This window comes from Gorilla gorilla, chromosome 2 (assembly GCF_029281585.2).
Source record: "Gorilla gorilla gorilla isolate KB3781 chromosome 2, NHGRI_mGorGor1-v2.1_pri, whole genome shotgun sequence".
Lineage (NCBI taxonomy): Eukaryota > Metazoa > Chordata > Mammalia > Primates > Hominidae > Gorilla > Gorilla gorilla.
The window spans coordinates 66,836,193-66,854,816 of record NC_086017.1 but is presented as its reverse complement, the minus strand read 5'-3'; the positions used below and the strand labels follow the sequence as shown (position 1 = coordinate 66,854,816).

General features: G+C 46.7%; 1 protein-coding gene across 6 annotated transcripts in view; it reads left to right on the top strand.

Moving 5' to 3' along the window:
* ARHGEF3 (Rho guanine nucleotide exchange factor 3) overlaps window positions 1–18,624 on the top strand; it is a 349,977-nt gene that overhangs the window by 88,450 nt on the left and 242,903 nt on the right. The window contains exon 1 of one of the 6 annotated variants that reach the window (XM_019024440.3): window positions 12,598–12,716. The exons of the other annotated variants lie outside the window; for them this stretch is intronic. Within the exon in view, the coding sequence (XP_018879985.1) occupies window positions 12,697–12,716 (20 nt within the window). The 5' untranslated portion in view covers window positions 12,598–12,696. Of the gene's footprint in view, window positions 1–12,597; window positions 12,717–18,624 lie in introns of those variants that run through there. 6 annotated transcript variants of the gene reach the window in all.

Below are 18,624 nucleotides of genomic sequence, written 5' to 3'. Positions count from 1 at the left end.
GAAGCTCAGCCAGGTTGGCTCCCGTGCATAAAGTCTGAGTGAGCAGAAAGCCAGGAGAGTTAGAACTCACTGATGAAGTCAGGGTTGTTCCTAGGGAGTGGGGCAGGGGTGGTGCTGGGGCTGGAATCCACGAGGGCCCCAGCTGTGGGGAGGCAGCAGCCTTACTAGAGGCCAGCCAGATGAGTGCTGTCCTGGGCTTGAGTCTGGGCGTGTGTCACAGGCTGGATGATTCTACAGCAACCCATCCAGCGCCAGCTCTCAGCCACTGTGATTGCTCAGCCACCAGGAGCCCTCTGCCCCCTGGGCACAGACCTGCTGGGGTTTTCTGCAAGGAAGCAGCAGTTTTGGCTCGGAGTGTCTCTCTGTACACTTTGGAGTCTAGTCAAGAGGACAGCCTCTTAAAATGGAAATGGGGCACTGCTGTGGACCACCTGTGGACACTTGATTGCTCTCCCCAAGTTACTTGTATTCTCTGAGGCAGATCTCACGCTACAGCATCCACAGGGCCATTTCTAGTGCACCAGCAAAAAAAACGCAAGCGAGGAGTGGAATAAAATGCTCCTTGACCTTGTCCTTTCTTTCATCTCTTATCCTTTTAGGAAAAGAAGACTTTTTGTTTTCAGTTCAGATTTTTAAAAAGAACTAAATAGGGTACTTGAGACTTGCCACCCGGCAGCGGAGCTGGAGCCCTCCGGGAGGCATGGACGAAGTAATCAACTGAAGTTTTCTAATACCGGCCAGCAGAGGGCACTCTTCACTCACAATCGGTGCTGTCTTTCTCCTTGGAAACGTTCAGTGGCTGCAGGAGCCCTGGAAAAAATTGTCTTCCAGCTATTTGTAATTTAACTTTGAGTCCTCAAGAGGGTACCTTCCCCTTTTAGAGTTGCAGTGTTGATGCTATTATTTTAACACCCGCATCTGCTGTTGTCTGGGCATCAAAGTCTAGAAAAGTCATGAGGGAGATGCATTCTCCAAGGTTCTGAGCACAAGATTCAGACAGAAACGGGGCCAGATGGGCACATACTGTTGCATAAACACCAATTAATTAATACTGGGCTCCAGATGAGCCCAGCCTGCCAAACTCGTGAGCTTCACACCTCCATGGTCTGGGCCCTGCCTCCCTTTGGTACAAAAATTAAAGAGACAGTTGCAAAAACCAGAGCATTCACTGGCCAGTCCTAGTAGGGAACAACACTGGGACATGCAGGGCACTGTGCTTCCCATGGGGACACTTTAATTCTTTCCTGTGGATTCTTCCTCTCCCTGCCAACATACTTTTAATCTTGTTGATGCTATTAATAATAATGACAGGTGACATTTATTGTGCTCTTATCATGTGCTGGGCACTTTTATGACTACTAGCTTATTTAACTCTCTTAGGCCAGGTGCGGTGGCTCATGCCTGTAATTGCAGCACTTTGGGAGGCCGAAGCGGGTGGATCACGAGATTAGGAGTTCAAGACCAGCCTGACCAACATGGTGAAACCCCGTCTCCAATACAAATACAAAAAAATTAGCTGGGCATGGTGGCGTGCGTCTGTAGTCCCAGCTACTCAGGAGGCTGAGGCAGCAGAATCACTTGAACCTGGGAGGCGAAGGTTGCAGTGAGCCAAGATCGCGCCACTGCACTCCTCTGCCTGGGCGACAGAGTGAGACTCCATCTCAAAACAAACAAACAAAAACAAAACACAAAACCAAAGAACACAAAACAACCCTCTTAAAGTCCCAAGAGGTGGGGAACTGCTGGAACTTCTGAGGTTTTGTGAGGGTCAGGCACTTGCTGAGGGTCACTTAGCAGGTGAAGGAGGAGCCAGGTTGACCCCTCAGAGCTGTTGCCCATACCTGTCTGTCACCCATTTGTGGAGTCCCATTTATGCTCTGGACATCAGGTGGTAAGCCAGTGGTGTGCACACAAGACACAGTGCATCTCTGGCTAATTTTAATTATTTTAATTTTGAATGTGTTAATCAAATACTTGAAAATTGAAAAGGAAGAGAAAGCCAGCCAGCCCTCAGAGAGCATACGCTGTGAGTGGAGGCCCTGAGGTGTCCATGTTCCTGAGGTGGTCTCTTAGTGGCTGCAGGATCGGCTGTGCAGGGTCGGGGGAGTGAGGTTGGTGGGGCTGGCTCCTTCCTTTCCTTCCTTCTAGATCAACTCTGCTTCTACCAGGTTTATGTAGGATTGGGCTTGACCCAAGGTTTCTGCTGCTGAGAAGCTCTCAGCAAAACCCCAGTGTAGTGACTCTTAGCTAAGGGCATGCCCAGGAGTGTTCATCACCCCATGTCCCCAGAGTCCCTTTCATCTTCTCTTTCTCTTTCCAGCAGCTCCTTCCCTCCTGCCTGCGGATTGGGCCTGGGGCCTCCTGTGCCAAACACTTCCCTCCTACTCCTGCTCAGCCTTTGCACTGCCCAGAGCTCAGCCCAGTGCTGGTGCTGGTAACAGTTGAGAGACAAAGAGGGGGAGCCCTGAAGTCAGAGCTCAGCTCTCCCTGTGGCCAGCACGTGATTATGCCCCAGATTCCTCATCTGCAAGATGGTGATGTTGACAGAATCTGTCCAGAAAGTATGGACTATAATGAGGCGTTGGCAACCCAGAGTTATTTGTTTGTTTGTTTTCTGAGTCAGGGTCTCACTCCATCACCCAGGCTGGAGTGTAGTGGGACGATCACAGCTCACTGCAGCCTTGACTTCTTGGGCTCAAAGGATCCTCCCATCTTAGCCTTCCTAGTAGCTGGGACTACAGGCATGCATCACCATGCCCAGCTAATTTTTTCAATTTTTGTAGAGATGGGGTTTTGCCATCTTACCCAGGCAGGTCTCGAACTCCTGGCCTCATGTGATCCTCCCATAATGGCCTCCCAAGGTGTTGGGATTACAGGCATGAGCCACCACACCCGGCCTCCAATGTGTTTTAAACATCACTTCACCCACAGTAAGGATTCAATATCCATGGACCATCATTACTATTAAGATTATGACCATCACTCCAGACCTATTTTTATCTTTAGCTTTTTTTTTTTCAAAATTCGCATGCGTTTATCCTCTTTTCTGCCCCCACTTCTTTCCTACCTACTGTCTCCTCCCCAGTGACCTCCACACCCCCTACTACCCTGAAACTGCCTTCAAGGTTACCAGCCATCTGGAGAGCCAAAGCTGTTGGTGGGTTTTGTGCAGTCTTCATCATGGACTCCCCTTTCACAGCATTGGGTCCTGGCTCCGCCTCCTCCTGGAACACTCGATTTGCTGGCTTCCCCCCAACCCCTTACTCCCAACTGCACCCTCCCCAGGGCTGTTGCTTCCGGCCTCTTCTATCACTGCAGGTCCTTGCCTTTGGTCACCCCAGCCATGCCAGGACATTGGCTTTGACCTCAGCTGCAAATCCCAGTTCCCCACTGTTGCCAAACCTTTCTGTCTACAGCTCCCAGGGGCCCCAGACTTTGTATGTGTTAAACTCAGATTTCTGGAGGCTGGTGAGGGATGAGCTGCCTTCAGTCTCAGGGACTAGAGGCAGAGATTAGGGACAACAGGCCTTTTTAAGCAACTGAGAATTCAGTCTGAGGGCACTGGGAAGCCTTTGCAGGTGGAGGCAGGATAAACCCCAAATCTGTCCACCCCTAAGGACCCTGCACTTCCTGATTCTTTGTTGGACTCTTTAGGTTGCTGGTAGTTTGTGGGTGTGTGGTTTCTTTTACATTTAATTTCCCCCTGCTGGTGATTCATGCATCCCTCCTAGACTCCGGAGCCCCAAATACAATGTTAATAAGTTGCATCTGGCAGAGTGCAGCATGCTGGGGTGTTTGTGACTGCACTATATTGATGTTTGGTAAGTTTCTGAGGCCTGGCTCTTTGAGAGTCTTTGAACAGGGCCTTCTCTGGGACCCCAGCAGCAGCAGCCTGTTGTAGAGGGACCTCCCTGAGTGTCCCTGGTGACCTTCCAGCCAGGCAGCATCACATTGCCCCTTGCTGCTAATTCCCCTTGCCCACCCCCAGCCCCACCTGTGGGTATGTTGTCCATTTACACCCTCATTTGTTAGGGTCTGTGCTTTCCTCTCACCTGCTTATAAGACCCAGGTGTGCATGTTCATTCTGGCCAGGGCCCAGTGCCCAGGAGGCATGGTGAATGTGTGTGAGGGGATCAAGGGGGCGAGGCCGCAGGCTGCTCTCAGCTATGCTGTTCCCAGGGACCCGTGCACTGCTGCCCCTCTCAGAACCTCAGTTTCCCTATCTGTCTTTACAAAATAGCTGGCCCTGAGCCCTGCTGCCCACCTGTCTGTGGAATACATGTGGAGAACAGCCAAGGTGGCAGAGCCCCAGTTCAGGGGTGGAGGCGGCGAATGAATATGTCACATTGTCGCCCTGTAGCGAGTGCAGTGCTATTCTGGCTGCCCCAGTGCCAGGACAGTCTGAGCAGCAGTGATTTTTAAAGAGAATGTCTATTCTAATTTAAAATCCTGTGTTTTAAAGGCTGGGCGCGGTGGCTCACGCCTGCAATCCCAGCACTTTGGGAGGCCGAGGCAGGCAGATCGCCTGAGGCCAGGAGTTCAAGACCAGCCTGGCCAACATGGTGAAACCCTCTCTCTGCTAAAAATACAAAAATTAGCTGGTCATGGTGGCGGGTGCCTATAGTCCCAGCTACTTGGGAGGCTGAAGCAGGAGAATCACTTGAACCCAAGAGGCAGAGGTTGCAGTGAGCTAGGATTGCACCATTGCATTCCCCGCCTGGGCGACAGAGTGAGACTCTGTCTCAAAAAAATCAAATCACATCATGTGTTTGTGTTAGAAGATGTCCTTGTGTTTCTTTGCTTTTCTTCAGAAGCATTCATAGGCCAGGGGTGAAAAAACTACCATCTTTTACTCCAGAAGAAATATGACTTCCCATAATACTTTGGATTTCCAGTATCTGGAAGGGTAACTGATGTTGCTTTTGCTGATAGCAGGTAGCAAAGGTGTTGGTCATTACGGGGCCACCAAGGAGCCTGGAAGGATCCTTTTCTACTGTCCAAGGCTGGGCTCCCTCCCCTGTTTTCTTTTCCTCCCCTCTCTAGTCCACTCTAAGAGCCAAACTAATCCAAATATTTTTCTTTCCTCTGTAGGCCCTTGGTGTTTCATAATCTAGAAAACTCTAGGGAGTAATGTTCACTTGATATAGTTTCATGTTGGCAGTTAAAAATGAACTTTATAAAACAGACTTGTAGTCCATTTGGGAAATGCACAAAGTGATTTTTTAAAAAGTTATGCCACGATCAATATTATAGTATTTTCCTTATCTTTTTTTTAAACCTGTGAGTTTATTTATGTAACTTTATATTCTAGTTTTTCGTCCAGTATTTTAATATAATCATTGCCTCATGACATGGGCAAATTAGACATCACAGTTTGCGGGGCTTGTCCACCTCCCTCCCTGCCTTGTAACATACTCGCCCACCCACCTACCCATCATGTGCTTGTCCACTTACCAACCATCCATCTGTCATGGATTGAGGGGCTCTTCTCTGAGGAACAGGGCTGGGTTCTAAGAAACAATTATCAATGCGACAGGCAGGGTCCCTGCCCTTGGGGAGTTACTGCTATATAGTGGAACCAGTGTGTAAGTAAACACAGGGGAAAATGGCAGATTGTGGTGGTCTCTGGGTGGTGGACAGGGGGCTGCAGCCCACGGTGCGGTTTTGACTTCCATGCATGGATGGCAGCTCAGTGGTGGTGTAAGCTCTTGTGGCTGCTGTGTGTCTGTGAGGCTATCCACAATGGGAGGCTGGATTTAAACACTAGATCTGGAATTTCCCTACAAAAAGGTGCCCCCATGGGTGCTCAGGACTGTGGGGTCCTTCTATGTGGGGTGAACTGAGGGACTGTACAGTGTGGCAGGGTCAATTATTGAGCTGGGATAGCCAGTCTTTTTTTTTTTTTTTTTTTTTTTTCTCGAGACGGAGTCTCGCTCTGTCACCAGGCTGGAGTGCAGTGGCACAATCTCAGCTCACTGCAACCTCCGCCCCCAAGGTTCAAGCAATTCTCCTGCCTCAGCCTTCCGAGTAGCTGGGACTACAGGCATGCACCACCACGCCTGGCTAATTTTTGTATTTTTAGTAGAGACAGGGTTTCACCATGTTGGCCAGGATGGCCTCGATCTCCTGACCTTGTGATCCGCCCGCCTCTGGCTCCCAAAGTGCTGGCATTACAGGCGTCAGCCACTGCTTCCGGCTGATAGTCAGTTTTAAAAGGAGACATGAACCTGACCCAGCATGCTGACCCTGCAGAAGGGGGCTGTGTTGTAAATGCAGTGTTCTCTGGTGTTAGAAATTGCATAGTTATTTGTAGCATCACAGGTACTATTGCAGGCGAGGGGATTTTTTAGAGGGATTTCTTAGAAAGCTTTATGTCTGCAGCAGAGTCTGAAAGGATATACACCAGGCCAGGGATCACCAACTCTGAGTGTGACAGAGACCAGGCAGGACCTTACATGAGTGGCCAGGGAAGGGCAGGGGTCACAGTGGGGAGGGATGGAGACCCCAAGAGCCCATGGTCCATCTGAAGGGGGCAGCTACCACTCAACCCTAGCAGACCATGGTCACTTGTGGAAATAGGGGCCCTTAGTGATGAGATTTTTTAAAATATTGAACTGAAGCTAGAGACTGTACCTGATTTCTAAATGAAATCTAGATTTTTAAATGTTGGATGCTACCTCAAAAATAAATACATATATACATACATACACCCTAGGGGTCATATAAAATATACCAGCAGTCTTCCCATTTCTGACTTGTACCTCAAATTTAACTTAGAAGTTAAATTATTATGTTTTTTTATTGCTTACTTGTTTACATTTTAATTTTGTTTGTTTGCCTTTGTAATGAGCATATGATATTTATTTGTAAGCAGGAAAAAAGAAGGAAGACATCTTTATAACCCAAAGGGCTCCCTACCCTTTAATTTTTGTTGATGGTCCCTGGGCAGGTGGGTGACGGTCAGGTTGCCTGGACTGCGGGGCTGGCTGCTGGAGTGTTTGCTCGGTGGGAAGAGGACCCATATCCAGAAAGAGGAGGAAGGACAGCCAGGGGTTCTGCAGGCCAGGTCCCAGGGCTGCTGACCAAGGCAGCAGACAGGTGGGGACCTGGGAGCACACTAGGCACTCACTCATTCCATCATCCATTTCCTCATTCATTCATTCATTCACCGGATGTATACTGGGTACTTATGGTTCAGAGACCGGATCTGGGCCTTAGGGTTATAGCAGCGAACAAAGTAGACAACAATCTCCACCCTTATGGGATTCAAGAAACAGTAAGTAAGACATAGGGTAGGTCTGATGGTGCTGAACACCATTGAAAACAGGCAAGAGGGGTGGATAGGAAGGCTGGAGAGGGCCACAGTTTCCAACAGGACGGTCTGAGAGAGTCCCACTGAGAAGAGCCCTGAAGGAGGGGTTTCGCTCCATTACACATGAATTAAGTGCTTACTGTGTACTAGGCACTCTGGATGGTCCCCTGGGAATATTCCCATTTTGATGCTTTCTTTAATGAACTTTTGCAAAGAAACAAAGCATACTTCTTTTGGTTGCACGTGACAGAAATACAATGTACGCTTGCTTACTTTTTTTTTTTTTTTTTTAAAGAGAGCTCACTTTTTATCACTGGCAAGTCTAGTGATAGGCTACCTTCAGGCATAGCTCGATCCAGGTGGTTAATCTGTGTCATTAGGAACCTTCTCTCTCTTGGTCTCTTGCTCTGCTTTCCCCAGGTTAGCTTCTTTCTCAGGTAAGCTTTCTGCACAAGATGCCCTGCACAGCTCCAAGTTTGCATTTCATCAGCTCATTGCCTGTCCCAGAAGGACTGTATATCTGTTCTTTAATGCCAGCCAAAGTCTTGGGGCCACTCTCACTGAACAGGCCAGGTTACATGCCCATCTCTGGAGCCTGGGGTTGGCCCTTCCTGAATCACGGTGTCCCAAAGGGGAGAGGGCATCCCCCAACAGAAAATCTGGGTGCTGTTAGCAGAAGAATGGGGACTGAATGCTGGGCAGTGAGGAGCAGCAGATGTCCACTCTGACAACACTTGGATTAAGGAAGCAGGAAGGGCTGAAAAAACAGCCTGAAAACAGGGAGACCTTCAAGGGTCCCAGCCTGTGACCAACAGACCATGTGAGCTTGGCCAGGTCTTAGTGCTCCAGTCCCTAAATGAGGGTGGTCAGTTGGTTCTCTGAGGATCCTTCCAGCTTGTGATCTGTTTGAGTTTTAGATACATTATCTGAAAACAGATATGATTGAATTAAATTACCAGGTTTGAAATAATACAGGGTTATGGATCCTGGGTAGAAGTTTTTTTTGTTTTGTTTTTATTCAACAACTAGCTCTGTTGGTGAATTGCTGAGGAAGCCGTGAAGGACATGAGACCCACCTCTGCTCAAGCTATGCTGCTCCTTGCTGGTGGCACCTACCTACACCTCTGCCTTTATAGTGTGCAGCAAAGCTTTGCCAACTTTTCAGTCTGGTAATGGAAAGTGAGCTTCACTGTCATGGATGTCATGCTTTAAAGGCTAGAATGATGCATTAAGAAAGATTTACCCTGGCCTCATCTTCCAGTGCAAACTTATGAGTAGGCCATAGTTGAAACATGACTACCAACAGCTGTAGGGAAAACCAGCTGTGTGGACATCGGCATGTGTTTCCAAGACACCGAGCAGATATCTCAGTCCAGAATTTTGTTTTAATGGTTATATCTTATCTTGACAGACACATACCAATGTATTTCCCCAGGAAGATGGGGAGGGAAGACAGGGATTGCTCCTTGGCGACTCTGCTGATGTGACTTTCTGTTAGTCAGATGTCTGCAGGGGCCAGCATTTGTGTTGAATGGTGGAAGGCTTGGGAGTGAGTCATCTCAAAGCCAGAAAACCATGCATCACCCTCTCCAGGAAGTACTGGCAGTCATACAATTGCACAAGTAGGCAGCCACAGGCCATGTGGATATTGAGGTGGGTAGTGCAGTCAGGTAAGAGCCTTGGAGGCCGATGAACTTGACTTGAAGCCTGGTAGCATTGCTGCTTCTTGGCTGTGTGACCCAAGTCAAAAAAAGAAGAATGGTTGTATGGGGACTCAAAGTACAGTTTCTCCTGGATACGTGTCACTCTCACACCATCAGAAAGGCTAAAAATCGTAAGGCGACTCATTGTGGGTCGGGACCATATATAGTACCTACGTAGGTTAGTAGGTACTCTCTGCACCTGAGTTTCCCATCTGTAAATCTGAACAATAATGGCACCCACTTGTAGGAGAACATACTTCAGGTTCTTGTCAGCCAGAATAATGACTACTGTTGGTAGTGGTGCCGTTCCTAATGGGCTAATAGGAGACAGAGTGGCATAATATTCATAGCAGCTAACATGCACTTTACATGTTAGTACCATTGTACTCATTATGGGTACTGTTCTTAGCTCTTCTAAGAGCTAAGGTAGATAACGTGATTATTCCCACTAACCTATGTAGGTACTATATATGGTCCCGACCCACAATGAGTCGCCTTACGATTTTTAGCCTTTCTGATGGTGTGAGAGTGACACGTATCCAGGAGAAACTGTACTTTGAGTTCCCATACAACCATTCTTCTTTTTTTCACTTTCAGTACTGTTTTCAGTAAATTACATGAAATATTCACCACTGTATTACAAAACAGGCTTTGCGTTAAATAATTTTGCCCAATTGTAGGCTAATGTGAGTGTTCTGAGCATGTTTAAGTGGGCTAGGCTTTAAAAGCATGCATTAAGTTGCCAAATCCAGATAATTCTGTATTTTCACAATGTGGCATAAGCAAGTCTTCTTGCTACTGCCTTACTTATTGGATTTGTAGGGTAAGCTGAGCTGTGATGTTTGGTAGGTTAAGGGTATTAAGTGCATTTTCGACTTACCATTGTAAGTTGAGGTGCGTGTGAGTTATCATCATCATTCTCAATTCACAAATGAGGAATCTGAGGCACAAAGAGTTAGGTAACCTGCCTGGAGTCACAGGGCAAGTGAGTGGTCGATGTGTGATCAGAACCCACGCAGCTGGTTCTAGAGCCCTTGCTTCTAACCACCACCCTCAGTAGTCTCACTGCAGAAATAAGAGCTGCACAGGATGCTTCCTATAGGTCAGGAAATGTTCTAAGCACCTTCTTAGGATTGAGTCCTTTAACTCTCATAACAACCAAACCCTTGTAGGTTGGTACAATTATTCTCCCCATTTTCTAGATGAGGAAACTGAGTCACCCACAAAGGGCTAAGAAAAGGAATTCACATCCTTGTTGGCTGGCTGATTTAAGACAGGGAAGCTGACCTCTCTGAGCCCCAGGGTTGCCATGGGCTGAGAGGCGATCTAGGATAAGCACCACCTGCAGTCGTGATGTGGACCAGACCTTCTTTGGAGGGGGCCTACTTTATTCCTAGTGAGGGCCTTGCTCACAGACCCCGGCTTTATTCCTGGGCCTGTGCCTTGTCTCTGGCTGCCTGTGGCAGCTGGACAGGGCTGAGAGCCCTTGGGAAGGTGTGGCATCTTGGGGGAAGAGGATTTTGAAGAGATGCCTCTGCCCCGGCTTGGGCCTCCTGTGGCAGCAGGAACCAGCTTGGCCCTACCACGGATGCAATGGCAAATAACACTGTGAACCTGTCCCAACCACTGCAGGGCAAATGGTCGAATAGATCTGGGTCTCAGTTTACTCAGTTGCAAAATGGGATGAGTGTGGAATGAAAGCATGCAATTAAAGGTGCCAAATCCAGATAATTCCATATTTTCACAATGTGGAATAAGTAGGTCTTTTTGCTGCTACCTTACTTAATTGGATATGTAGAAATTTTCAAGGAGCTTTCTTTCTTTTAGAGGTAAGGTCTCACTGTGTTGCCCAGGCTGGAGTATAATGGTGCAATCATAGTTCACTGCAGCCTGGGCTCTGGGCTCAAGCCATCCACCCACCTTAGTCTCCCAAGTAGTTGGGACTACAGGTCCATGCCACTACGGCCGGCTAATTTTTTTATTTTTTGTAGAGATGAGGGTTCACTTTCTTGTCCAGTCTGGTCTTGAACTCCTGGCCAGAGGTGATCCTCCAGCCTTAGTCTACCAAAGTGCTGGGATTATAGGTGTGAGCCACTGTACCCGGCCTCAAGGGGCTTTCTTAATAACTGGTTCCTATTGTTGGCTGTGTGAGCTCTGTCTGGCTTCTCCCTCTCTGGCAATGTTAGGAGCTGTACCCTTATTGCTAGGCCCATGTTTGTGGTTATTTTGTCCAATTAATTATCGTTAGGATGAACTTTTGGGTCATTTTAATGCTCTTGGAAAATGGTGTCAAATTACCCTGTGGAAATTTCATGTCAATATATACATTTATAGTTGTGAAGCAAAGTGCCTGTTGCTCCACATTCTTTCTTGCATTTGATATGCCCATATAGAAGTTGCTAATTTGAAATATAAACATGCTAACTTATTTAAATTTCCATTTGGCTAGTTAGTAGGGAGGGTGAGTACTTTTTGTTTGTTTATTGATTGATTGGGTTTTTTATTTTGGGAACTATGTTATGGCAAAGCATTTCAGTTTTCTTTTTCAAATAAACTAAAATTTTCTTATTACAAAAATGTACATGTCATAAAATTTTAGACAGTGTAGGAACGTGTGACATGGCACGTGCAAGTTCCCCGGATCAATCCTAACCTTGAGAAATCACCGCTGACAGTATGGGAATGATAATTCCAGAATCTTCTAGAAATTTTTGAGTGCTATCCATTTGACTTTAAAGACTTCTGAAGGTTCATTCATGGTTTTCATGTGTTAAAAGATGTTTTGTCCAGTGACATCTTTGTCAAATAAAGGTAGTAGGCTTATTTTGATAAATTTATCTTTTCAGAGAAGCCATGTAGCCTAGTACGGGGCGGGGGTGACCACACCTGGGGTCCCCACTGAATGCTGGCACATCTCCCTGCGCTCAGCAGGGTGTATATGGATCTGTTGGTCTTGTCTGGTCTGTTGACAGGATTGCTTTTTGTCTCTACTGTCAGGCCGTTGAGCTGGAAGGGCAGTGACGGGAGGCTGAGGGGCTTCTGCTCTTTTGACAGTCCCGGCACCATTGCCTTAGTGATAGTCACAGCCAGTTTCTACTCTCTATGTACTTTATGTGCTTGAGTTTACTTAAACCTCACAACAGCTCTGTGAGGTGTAAAACCTAATATTATTCCTATTTTTCATAGTCTAAGACATGGATTCCTAGAGGCCGAACCCATTTGCTTAGGGCCACAAGATAGCCAGCTGGAACTCAATTCCAGCCCTGCCAGGCGCCAAGTCCCCTGGAGATGTTAGCTGTTCACTTTGCAAATCTCCATTTCTCTGCACCATCTCTCCATGAGCCCCATCTCCCTGTCAGCCTGTGTATTTATTGGCCTGGTCCAGATGTGTCCAGGGACCTGGGGAACCTCCTATCGGTTCCCAGTATTATAAAGACTTTGAGCAAGTTGGGGGCAGGTAAAAGGACATGTCTCTCCAAGGGCTGCATCCCAGAATCAGGGCTCCCGAGTGAGTGGGAAGAGCATCTTTGCCTGGGTCATAAAGGGTGGTTGCCATGGTGGCAGCTATGGCAACGCTGATGCAAGTGCTGGCCCTGTTCCCAGGAGCCCATCTGGTGAGCTGGGAGTTAGTGAGGGGCCCAAGAGAATGGGGCTTGCTCTGCCCTGTGCTTTAGACGGACCATGTTTGATAGAAATATTTGGTAAGTAGCACGTAGCTGATAATCACAGTCATTTTTCTCGCCCCAGTTTGTGGCTCTTGTGGATTAGGCGGCCAGAAAAATCTTGATGCAACTTGGTGGAGCTCTGGGGCAGGATCCTGGAATTGGACTGTCTGGCCTTACCCTTTAGTAGCTGTGAGGCATTTCTAAATCTAAGCTCTCAGTGCCACAGCTTCCTCATCTGTTACAGCCCTTATTCCACAGGGCCCCCGTGAGGATTAAATGAGTTAATCCTCATAAAAAGCACAGTACGAATAGTAGTAGTATTATGAAAATAGTACTAATATTACCCTCTTTTACTCAGAATTACCACATACCCGCCACTCCCTTTTTTTGGCCGTCATTGAGGTCTGCCAGGATTCAGCATGGTGGCTTGCTGTTTGGTGCAGTGCTGAAATCAGTGGCCTTGACATTACCTTCCTTTCTACCACATGAGCTCTATCTAACAAGCCTGACGCAGTTCCACTCCCACATTTCACTGACAGTTTGGGAATAAACATGTTTTTATGTGTGGCCCCAGTCACTGCCAAAAACAGCATTTATGGAGCATCTAATTACCTTGGAGACTGCGGTGGGTCCTGTATTGGAGTCAATAAACTGCTTGAAGCAATGCTGGCTAATTTAAGAATTTTTGGCATTTTAAACTGTTAGGATCAACAGAACATTTATTATAAATGCCCATATCTGAGGACCCACTTTTAAGATTGCAATGTTCATTTTGGAGGGGTTGGGCCACCTACATATGGATTTATTAGTTTCTGATCAATATAGTATTGAATAAAATATAAAGACTTTCTTCTGCTCCTCCCAGGGCAAGAAGCCCTTATGGAGTACCTGTTTGATAGGAACTAGTAAAGTATGGTATCTAGAGATATAATTTTTGAGTAAAGAGTTTTCTAGGATTTGAAAAACATGAATTGACCGGATGCAGTGGCTCACACCTGTAATCCCAGCACTTTGGGAGGCCAAGGCCGGCAGATCACTTGAAGTCAGGAGTCCAAGACCAGCTTGGCCAACATGGCGAAATCCCGTCTCTACTAAAAAATACAAAAATTAGCCAGGCGTGGTGGTGGTCGCCTGTAATCCCAGGTACTTGGGAGGCTGAGACAGAAGAATTGCTTGAACGCAGGAGGTGGAAGTTGCAGTGAGCCAAGATTGCGCCACTGCACTCCAGCCTGGGCAACAGAGCGAGACTCTGTCTCAACAACAACAACAAAAAACACCTTCTAAGCATTGATTATTTGATCGAAATCTCTTTAAAATATTAAGAAAACTGAGCCATTAAATGTTTTAAATTGAAATTACCCTTCTATTAAAAGTATAATATGCACACAGAAAAGTTCACCATTAATCTCCATGGATATTTTTATTTGCAGATGTAGAAAAACCAGTGAATAAGACTAATCTCTGATCTTTATTGTTTTAATTATTTTTTTTAAAGTCCTGTTACACTTCATGTAAAGAGAACCAACTCAGTACTGGCTCTGCGCCTGCTACATAGTAAGCGTTTGAGTTTCCATCTCCTTTCCTCTGTTGTCGCTGCTTCTGCAATGGTTTTAACATCTGTTTCTCTGTTCATCAACTCTAGAGCCAAATTGCCTGGGTTTGAATCCCACTCTGATGCCTACTAGCTGTGTGATTTTGGGCAAGTCACTTAACCTGTCTGAGCCTCAGTTTTTTCACCTGTAAAGTGGGAGTAACAGATATATCTACTCATAAAAGTTTTTTGAGGACAAAATGAGTTAGTATTTATTTAGCATTCAGAACAGTGTCTGGCTATGACACAGTGAGCCCTCTGTAAGCACTGGTTCTTTATTTTTTATTTATTATTATTATTATTTTTTGAGACAGAGTCTTGCTCTGTTGCCCAGGCTGGAGTGCTGTGGTGCAATCTTGGCTCACTGCAACCTCCACCTCCTGGGTTCAAGCGATTCCCCTGCCTCAGCCTCCCAAGTAGCTGGGACTACAGGTGAGCACCACCATGCTCGGCTAATTTTTGAATTTTTAGTAGAGACGGAATTTCACCACGTTGGCCAAGCTGGTCTCAAACTCCTGACCTCAAATGATCCGCCTGCCTCGGCCTCCCAGAGTGATGGGATTACAGGTGTGAGCCACCGCACTCGGCCAGAACTGGTTATTTTTAAACAGTGAACCCTTGACAACATTCTCTATGACAGAGAGATTGAGGGTACCCCCAGTCCATATGATAATGGGCAGTGGTGCTGATGAGTTAGGGAGCCCATGACCTGATCCCACATCCGTCTCATCAGTGGAGAGCTTTGGTCTTATTTCAAAAAAGGAGGAGGGGCCCTCAGTGTCGGTGCGTGGGAAGGCAGAGCACAAACAAGGAGTCCTGGTTAGAAAAATACACTCTCGGGAAAGAACAGGCTCTCCCCAGGCAAAACTTTAGAAAAATAACAATCTGCTACTCCTTGATTAAAGGGTAGAAAACTAATTATCCTTTCCGGAGGGACGTGAGGCTGCTCTCTGCCAGGCTGTGACCTGGAGGTGCAGGATGTGGATTTCCTTAGGGTGTAATGAAGCCTTTCCCATTGAAAACGTGCGATGATTCAGATGGATGTGGGGGGCAGGGGGAGGGGAGAGGGAGAACGATCCCTTTGCTTTTAAAAGCAACTTCTGGACACTTCAGAAACATTTGCGGGTCAGCACTTTGAATATGGAAAACTGATTTTCTTAAATTAGATTTCCAGAAGACCTCTTACAAAACATCCCTTCAAAAATGTTCTGTAATTTTTGCTAATTAGACCAGCTGACAGTGAGCTTAGATGTTTGAAGTTTGGTGCTGCCATCTATCCGCTGATGATGCAGATCAGAATGCCAAATGAGGTAGTAACTGGGAAACACTTTTTTTGTGTGTGTATGCTGAAGAAATACCAAGTAGTATTAATTTTAGTTTCTTTAGTTAAGGGAAGAGCATGAAAAATTCGATATTTATATAACTAGTATATTATATTCCTCATTGTCTTCCACACCATACTGTTACGGATGGAAATTTCCCATTGGCCTGTACCATTTGGCTGCAGATGTCAAGAAAGTTCAAAAAAGTCTTACAAGTAGTTATTGAGCATCTACCATATGTCTAGAGGGTGGGGATAAAATGTTAAAAAGATAATGAAATGGCTGTTCTCAGGGAGCTCAATATATACATATACTGGAGACAGAGTCTCGCTCTGTCGCCCATGCTGGAGTGCAGTGGTGCGATCATAGCTCACTGCCACCTCCACCTCCTGGGCACAAGCAATTCTCCCACCTCAGCCTCCCAAGTAGGTGGAACTACAGGTATGCACCACCACAACTGTCTAATTTTTTTTATTTTTTGTAGAGACAGGCTTTCGCTATCTTACCTAGTCTGGTTGGAGCTCATATTTTAATGACTTCGGTGGACTGACCAATACCTAAGCTCTCTGTCAATTTATATTTTATACAAATAATGCTTCTTAGGTATCTGGACAAGTATCTCTAAGCTCTCTTTCTCCATTTCACTAATGTTTTCTTGTCAAGTCACCAGGGATCTCTGCTTTGCCAAATTTGGTGCGCACCTCTCCATCCTCCTGCTTGGTGAAATGTAGAGTCTCCCTCTTTGAAGCACTGTCTTCACTTGGCCTCCGCGTTGTCCCTCTCTTGGTTTTCCTCCTACCCTCATGGGGCTCTTCTCATGTCTGCAAGCTGATGATTTCTGAAAATAGTCTCCTTATATTTAGCAGCTAATTCCACATCTCTATTTGGAGGTCCATACTATTTCAATGTTATATATCTGCTCTTGATTTTTGTCCCCAAATCTGCTCTTCCCATAGCCCTTTGCTATCTTCCCATTGTTCAGGCTAAACTTCTTTAGAGCATCCTTTACTGCTCTTATTTCACCTTCTGTACTTAATCCACAGTAGATAGTGTTATTCCTGCCTTCAAATATGTTCATCATGCCAGGCGCGGTGGCTCACGCCTGTAATCCCAGCACTTTGGGAGGCCGAGGCGCGCGGATCACGAGGTCAGGAGATCGAGACCAGCCTGGCTAACACGGTGAAACCCCGTCTCTACTAAAAATACAAAAAAATTAGCCGGGTGTGGTGGCGGGCGCCTGTAGTCCCAGCTACTTGGGAGGCTGAGGCAGGAGAATGGTGTGAACCCAGGAGGCGGAGCTTATAGTGAGCCAAAATCGCACCACTGCACTCCAGCCTGGGCGACAGAGCGAGACTCCATCTCAAAAAAAAAAACAAAAAAAACTGTTCACCATTCCACTACTCCTCACCACCCCCACTGCCACCATCTTGTTCCAAGTCCCTGCCATCCCTCATCTGGGCTGCTGTAGGAACTTCGTCACTTCCTCCCTGCCCCCGTCTTGCCACCTGGAGCTTCTGTCTCCATACAACATTGAGAGCAATCCTTTTAAAACTTACGTCAGGTTTGTTTTCTGCTCGGAATCCTCCAGTGGCCTCCCCTCTCCCCTGGACTAAAATCCAGAGACCTTGCAGTAATCTGTGAGACCCTTGCCATCTGGTTTCAGCTCCTTCTGTGACTCTCTGCTCTTGCTCACTGCTTACCCCACTCCAGCCATATTGGTCTTGCTGCCCCTCAGCCGTGCCCCAGGAACTTTGCATGAGCTATCCTGTCCACCTAAGACAGGCTTCTGGCTCTTGCAGGGAGAAGCCTGCCCTGGGCACTCCATACTAAATATCAGCTACTCCCACCACCCCCGATCCCCTACCCTGCTTTGTCCTTCTCCATAGAATTTATCACCTGCTAATGTAAGCTCTGAGAGAAGAGGAACTATATTTTTTCCTCTGCTGTATCCCTATGCATAAAATAATGCCTAGCACATGGTAGACCCTCAGCAAATGTTTAAAGCCAACATTTATTATGTACTTGGTGTGAACCAGGTAGTCGGTGCAGTGCTTTATAGGAATTATTTATTTACTTCTCAAAGCAACCCTAGGAGGTCTAAGTCTTATCATATCCATTTTCAAGTTGGAAGCTGAAGACTGGGAAAGTTGTATAAGTTGTCCAAAGTAATTTGATGGACTTGGGCTTGAACCCAGGTCTTGGAGACTGCAGAGCCCATGCTTCTGACCACCTTGGGTTACCATTCTCTCCCTGTGGTGGCCTGAATTGGTTCTAGAAGTGTTTATGATAGCTGACCAACACACAGAAATGTGAATGAGCAACCCAAGGCCCATCCATGGACTTGAAATAAGGAAATAGGAGTCCTGGTGCGTTTGTTATGATGAGATAAGGTCTCTCAGGAGTGTCTGGGATATGAATGTGCTGTGGGGCAGATACTCTCTCCTGGATGAGGAGACAAGGGAACCACACCAGGTGGGGTTAGTAAGGTGAAAATCATGTATAACCCAAAGTGCTTTTTTTAAATTTTTTTTTTTATTTTTTGAGATGGAGTCTCGCTCTGTCGCCCAGGCTGGAGTTCAGTGGCACGATCTCAGCTCACTGCAAGCTCCACCTCCTGGGTTCACGCCATTCTCCTGCCTCAGCCTCCCGAGTAGCTGGGACTACAGGTGCCCGCCACCATGCCCACTAATTTTTTTTTGTATTTTTAGTAGAGATGAGGTTTTACTGTGTTAGTCAGGATGGTCTCAATCTCCTGACCTCATGATCCACCCACCTCGGCCTCCCAAAGTGCTGGAATTTCAGACGTGAGCCACAGCGCCCGACCTTAACCCAAAGTGCTCTTAAAAGCCCTGGGAAAGGGTCATGTTGGGGCCTGACTGTCCATCTCTCATTAAATCCCTCATGGCCGGTATCCTCTTCAATGCTGTTCATTTGGACAGCTCCAGACCAGACTGAGAAGTTGGTTGGCATTTGAGGGCCTTTTTGTTCCAAAAGTGCTTATTTAGGATCCAGCACGGCCTGAGAGAGGCCT